Source organism: Cystoisospora suis (genome assembly GCF_002600585.1).
Source record: "Cystoisospora suis strain Wien I chromosome Unknown contig_8706, whole genome shotgun sequence".
In the NCBI taxonomy this organism is placed as follows: Eukaryota; Apicomplexa; class Conoidasida; order Eucoccidiorida; family Sarcocystidae; genus Cystoisospora; species Cystoisospora suis.
Genome location: NW_027161484.1, coordinates 1 through 6,301, shown reverse-complemented (window position 1 = coordinate 6,301; position 6,301 = coordinate 1). Strand labels below are relative to the sequence as shown.

At 39.1% G+C, this 6,301-nt stretch overlaps 2 protein-coding genes across 2 annotated transcripts in view; one reads left to right on the top strand and one right to left on the bottom strand.

Moving 5' to 3' along the window:
- CSUI_010877 (peptidyl-prolyl cis-trans isomerase-like 4) overlaps nt 1-3,351 on the top strand; it is a gene marked incomplete at its 5' end in the record, with an annotated part of 4,955 nt that extends 1,604 nt beyond the window's left edge. The window contains 2 exons of the mRNA XM_068070978.1: nt 43-186; nt 1,260-3,351. Of these exons, the coding sequence (XP_067917047.1) occupies nt 43-186; nt 1,260-2,256 (1,141 nt within the window). The remainder of the gene's footprint in view (nt 1-42; nt 187-1,259) is intronic.
- Nucleotides 3,352-4,265: 914 nt separating this feature from the next.
- Nucleotides 4,266-6,301, bottom strand: CSUI_010876 (uncharacterized protein; the record flags this gene model as incomplete). Its single annotated transcript, XM_068070977.1, has 1 exon — nt 4,266-6,301. A coding segment is annotated over one exon (592 nt), but the record flags the coding sequence as incomplete, so codon positions are not given.

The window sequence follows — 6,301 nt, the reverse complement described above, 5'->3', positions numbered from 1 at the left end:
TATGAATATGTATATATGTGTATGTGTATGATTTGCGATTAGGTTTGGAGATATTCTATCATGTGATATAATACGTGACTGGAAGACGGGACGTAGCCTCCAATTTGCCTTTATCACTTTTAAGGATCAATCTGCATGCGAGCTAGCCTACTTTAAGATGCAAAACGTTCTCATCGATGATCGAAGGTATCGACGCATTCACTCAAACAGCCCCAACTCTCGTCAATCTCTTCTCTTTTCTTCTTCTTTCTTCTTCTTCTCTCCGCCTTACAACAGATGTCTTTCTATAGAAACACAAAGTTCATACATATGTATAGAAGGATATATAAATGCATATCTATCCATCTATCTAGATCTACAGATCTCTTTCACTTCTTTCTATTCTCTATCTATGTAGGCATACACACGTGTACGTAGTAGGTACAGAAGTGTTTTCGTGTATACAAGAGACAGCTCGCATAACTCTCTACGCATGTATCTCCTTCATATCTCCATCTTGTCTCTATAGAGACATGTGTAACCTATTTATCTATCTATCTATCAACTTTCATGAAGATTTCTGTATATGTGTGTCTTTTCATTCTCTATGACTCGGTGCATGCAAAGATACGCTAGACCAGGAAAGAGTTTTCTTCTTCTCTTCCTCTCGTATGTGCCTTCTTCTCATATTTCTATACTCAGGCATGCATCTATCTATCTATATATACATATATCTACATATACATATATACAAGTATCAATATATAGATATATAGATGTATTCCTAGATTAATATGTGCATACATGTGTATATCTTTGTCTTTCTTTTTGTTTCTCCATAGATGTATAGTCGAGTGTATTTGCGTGACGTAGTAGCAGTAGTAGTAGTAGTGCGAGTGATAGAAGTAGTGGGTGCTCTGAGCTTACGAATGTACGAGAAGCTCCACATACACGCAGATACACATGCAGCAGCACACGGCGACTACTACCCTCGACACGCACATAGATACACCTTCTATACATACATACATATAGATAAATAGGTAGATACATACTTATATAGTATAGCTGTATGTATATGTGTATGTCTCCAGCTTCTACAGCTATTTCTGTACAGATTGATGTGTGCCTCTGTAGGCAAGAAAACAGAGACAGTCCTTCTGTATCTTTCTCTCTCTCTCTCTCTGCTCCCTTATTCTTCTTTTTCATCTTCATTCATTCTCTCCATTTCCCTCTTTCTTCCTTCCTTCCTTCTCTTTCTTTGGCTGTGGGGGGTGTAGAATTCACGTGGATTTTTCCCAGTCTGTGGCGAAGGAATGGCGGAACTACAAGAAGTACGGAAGGAAGCAAAAAGCAGAAGTTCATGGAGAAGAAAAGAAGAAAGAAGAAGAAGGAAAGGAAAGAACAGATTTCCACTCAAGAAGAGACCGAAATCCCCGTCAGATAGGAGAAAGAATCTTCTCTTCTTCTGCTTCTGCTTCTCACCCGAGGCAGATAGGAGGAGGCTTCACAGGATGGACTGACAACGACTACAACAGAGACTTCATGAAGAAGAAGAAAGAAGAAGAAGAAAGAGTGTCACCTCCTGCTGAATTTAGGAGAGATAGGATGGAGAGAGAGGATAGAAGAAGACATGAAAGAGGAAGAGAAAAAGAAGAAGAGAGAAGAAGAGAAGATGGAAGAGATAGAACACGACTGAACTCTCCTCGCAAGACAACAACGACGAGTCACGCTGCTGAAGAGGAATGGAGAAGAAGAAGAAGGATAAGAGAAGAAGAAGAAGAAAAGAGAAGAAGAAGGATAAGAGAAGAAGAAGAGTTGAGAGAAAGAGAAAGAGAAAGAAGAAGAAGAGAGGATGGTGATGGAGGTGAGAGGAGAAGAAGAGAAGAAGAGATGTGGAGGAGAAGAAGAGAGAGAAGAGAAGAAGAGGAAGATTTCGAGAGAGAAAGAGGAAGATTTCTCTCTCGAAGAAGAGACGAACCTTTTTCTTCTTCTTCCTCTCATGCTAATACTAGGGATGGTCGGACAAGAGAAAGAGAAGAAAGAGAAAGAAAACGAAAAAGAAGAGGAGGAAGAGCGTCGTCTGACTCGAGTGAAGAAGAAGAAGAAAGTAGTAGTAGTAGTGAGACAAGCAGTGCCAGTCCAACAAGCTCTAGCGAAAGCGAAGAAGAAGAAGAAAAGAAGAAGAAACACAAAAAGAAAAGAAGTAAGAAAGATAAAAAGAAGAAGAAAAAGAAAAAGAAGGAAAAAGAAGCAAAGAAGTCATCTTTTCATTAATGCTAGAGAATGCTTTCATGATATGATAAGTTTATCTTATCTATCTATCTATCTACTTATCGGTCTAGTAATGTTCTTTCTTCTTTTCTCCTATCTTCTTCGTTTCTTCGTCATCTTCTCTCTTCTTCTTCTACTAGGTCGATTCTTCACTACTAGACCTCTCCTCTATGCACTCCTAAACAAGCACCCTATACTAGCTATCTATCCCTATATAGATGCATCTACGTCTGTATGTATAAATTGATATATTAGGAGTGTGGTGTATGTGCGTGTATCCTTTTGATAAAGCGCTGCTCTCTGAACGCATGCACGGAGTCCAGAAAATGCATGCATTTGAATATACACATTCATATATACATATGTGTATATATATACATGTGTGTATACAAAGGTGTATCATCTTCTACTTCTAGAGATAGAGAAAGGAGAGAAGGACAGGAACGTTTCCTGAACTGGGTGATATGCTCCATTTTTCTATTGCACATGAAGAGGCAGAGAAGGGCGGATGAAGCTTTCTTGTTCTCTTCATCTCCTGGTTTGAATGACTGTTTTGCTTGGCTCGTATGATAGAGAAGTTCTTTTATCTTTCTCTCTCTCTCCTTCTCTTCCCGATCTTCTAGTCTTTTTGTCTTCATTCAAGTAAAGACCTCTTTGAGAATGACAATGAGACAGAGAGAGACAGAGACAGAGAGAAAGAGATAGATGGAGAGGGATGGATGGTCCCTTGTCTTTCATCTCCTCATGACTTGGTAGAGGTTACTTAGCTTCCTTCCCTCGTACATTTTCAATCCATTCTTCACCTATGGAACTCCATGAAAGAAAAGAAGAAGATATTGCTCCTCTTCTTTTCTTTTGCCTTTTCAACTGTTTCTTCAAGTCCGAAGAGAGTCTACTCAAATGGAAAGGAACAGCATTTATCTCTATAGACATCTCCATCACTGTAGCTACTGAAGTGTCTCTGTATGTCTATCTATATCTATCTATATCGCTATTTTGGGATCTGTCTCCTCATCTGTCTATATAATTTTGTATCTCTATCTTATCTAGGGAGATAGACGTCGAGTATTACGATGTCTCTATGAAAGTCTTCGTGGTATGTATGTATATATATATATATATGTATATCTCTGTATATGTTTCATGTATGTTTAGGCAGGTTGACTGTGCTAATGATAGAGTGTACACATGGGTCTAAGCCTTTCACTTTTCCTGCATGTCTTTTTACTTTCTCTTCTTCTTTTTCTTCTTTTCTACTTCTTCAACTAGGACAAGAGAGAAGATTTTTCTTCTTCTTTTTGCTCCTCTTCTTTCCCTATCATCTTTTAGTACATACCGAGTACGCACACCTTACACAGGAATAATATATAGGCACATTACAGATAGAAGACAGATACTTACCCAAATCCACCTTCATCGATCTATAGGCATATCTACGTCTATCTATCTCTATATAGACATGTGTATATGTCTACGAGGTACTGAAGTAGGTGTATGTATGATATGGCTGGCTCTTTTTCAGAGAATTGTCGAGGAATGGAAGAGAGAGAGACACACACGACTGCATGCAGGCGTGAGATTTCCCTGCCTAAGAAGAATCTGTCTGTCTCTACCACATACAAAGATAGAGATAGACAGATAGATATACCCAACATCTTTACTGCTCTTCAGGTAGATATACAGATAGATAAGCTAGCTAAGCTCCATAGAGGGAGAAAGAGAGAATGCGTATATATTACCATGAAACTAGAGAATGAGAAGTTCGTAAGCTACCTCGACTGTACAGCAACAGACTGGTCCCTTCTCTACATGCATTTCTTTCTCTTTCTTTCTCTTTTTCTTTCTAATTTCGCCACTCTCCGTGTTGGCTCGAGTCTATTCATCCTTCTTCGATGTGTAAAGCCGCCACAGCAGCAAGCAGTAAAGGGAAGAAAGAAAGAAAGAAAGGTTCCTAAAAGCATAGAAAGATGAAGAAAGAAAGAAAGATCAAGGAGAACATAGATTTTAGAAAGCTATAAAGAAAGAGATAGAGGGGTTCTTTCATAAGGAAGAAAAGAGGAGGAGAGGAAGAAAAGAAGAAGACCTTTTCCATTCTTACCTTCCCCAAGAAAAGAAAGTCTTTAATAAGAGTAAGTACCTCGTGTATAGATAGATTAAAGACACATAGACAGATAGACAAAAGGTAGATCGATTAAGATAGAGCAATAGATGCGTCTCGTTAAGAAGAAAAAAAGAGCCAATGGTCTCTTCTGTCTCTTTCTCTCTTGTACCTGTCTCTGTCTCTCTTATTTATTCCTCCTTTACCACAACATAAAGGTGCGAGAGAAAGATCTAATACGCAGTCCATCCAGCCTCTCTACAGAAGTTCAAGTAGTACGCCATCTACTATCCTTCTCTTTTCCCAAGAAAAGAAAAGAAAGAAACAAAAGAAGAAGAAGAAGCTTCTCTTTCTTCTTCTTAGATTCAAGCATAGATAGAAAGATAGATAGAGCTATGATACAGACGATAGCCTTCCTGTGAAAGAGAGAGAAAGACCGAGAGGCAGATAGACCGATTGAAGAAGGACAGGTAATCTGGATCGATTCGGATTTTTAGACCGAGGATGGGTAGGATAAGCAGGCGATAAAGCACTCCAGTAAAGATCCACTATTTCTCAAGGAGGATCTCTTCTTGCATCTTCTCTCTTTTCTTCTATCGATCAATGCGAGAGAGAGGGATAGAGAGAAAGAAAGGAATGAATTAGACAGAAAGGAAGAGATTGCACCCTCTCTCTCTCTCTTCTTTTCTTTTTCCTTGACAAGGAAACCTATCTCTTCTTCCTGTCTCTTTTCAACTGTATTTCCTTGAACTTTCTCTCCTCTTTCTCTTCTCTCCATTTCTACATGTCTCCGTCCCTTGATCAGCATCTCTCAGAGAAGGAAAGAAAGAGGTAGGAAAGCCTCGTGAGCCTATGTCGGTCTCCTTTCTCTCTTTCTATCTTCTCTTCTCCTCACTGGCATCTTTGGGCCACGCAGACAATCCCTTGGCTTCCTTTCTTCTTTCTTTCTTTCTCTCTCTCTCTCTTCTCCTTTTCTTTGTTTCTTGTGGTATTTCCACGTATATGAAGACTTCTTATCTCTCATATACATCATCTGTAAATAGTTAGATACACGTATATGTGTGAATACGTATGTATGTATGTATGAATATGTATGTATGTAAATACAGATATATGTCTATAGGAGTGGAGATCCATACAGAAGTGTATGAAGACCCCCTACCTGTATCTGTTGGATAGCATTCAACAAGCTCATCGATCGATCTATCTTTATCTATCTCTCTTCAATCTTCTAATCTACGCCTATCTATCTCTCTGTCTGTCTTTAATTTATGTTCCTTTTCTTCTTCTTCTTCTTTCCTTTTCTTTCATTCTCTTGTTTTGTCCCTGCCTCATGATCTTCCTTATTATGATAGCTCTCATCTTGAAAAAGAAGAAAAAGAAGAAAAAGAAGAGGGTGTTCTCTCTTCAGCGTCGTCTAGATGATTTAAGAGCCAATCTCCATCATTTTCCCAGAGATCTTCTCTCGTTAGATGTCCTAGATCTTCTTCATTCCACATATCATTTGGATACATCATACTACTTCTCTTTCTCTGATCTTCTTTCCTCCAGCTCTCTAAGACCTTCTTCTTCTCTTCATTCTCTAGATTCTCTCTTCTTCTCTCTCCCTCCTTCTTTTCTTTAAGCTCATCTTCCCTCCACTTTTCTTCTTCTCTCTCTCTCCCTCCTACTCCTCGTTCGTTTCTTTCTCCTCGCCTTCTCTCGGTATCGGCGTCAAGAGAAGAAGAAAAATTGCTCTCTTGATCGCGAGAAGAAGAGAAAGAAGATGGAGAGAGCGATCTTAGCTGCTCTCTTCTTTCCTTCTCTTCTTCTTCTTCTATCTTGCGACTTCTTCGTAATCTCTCAGCGGGAGAGAAAGCTCGATCTCTTACAGTTAGATGAGAACGATGTCTTGAACGAAGAAGAGAAAGACTACCGTTGCTCTTTCTCAAGGGAGGAGAAGAAGAAGAA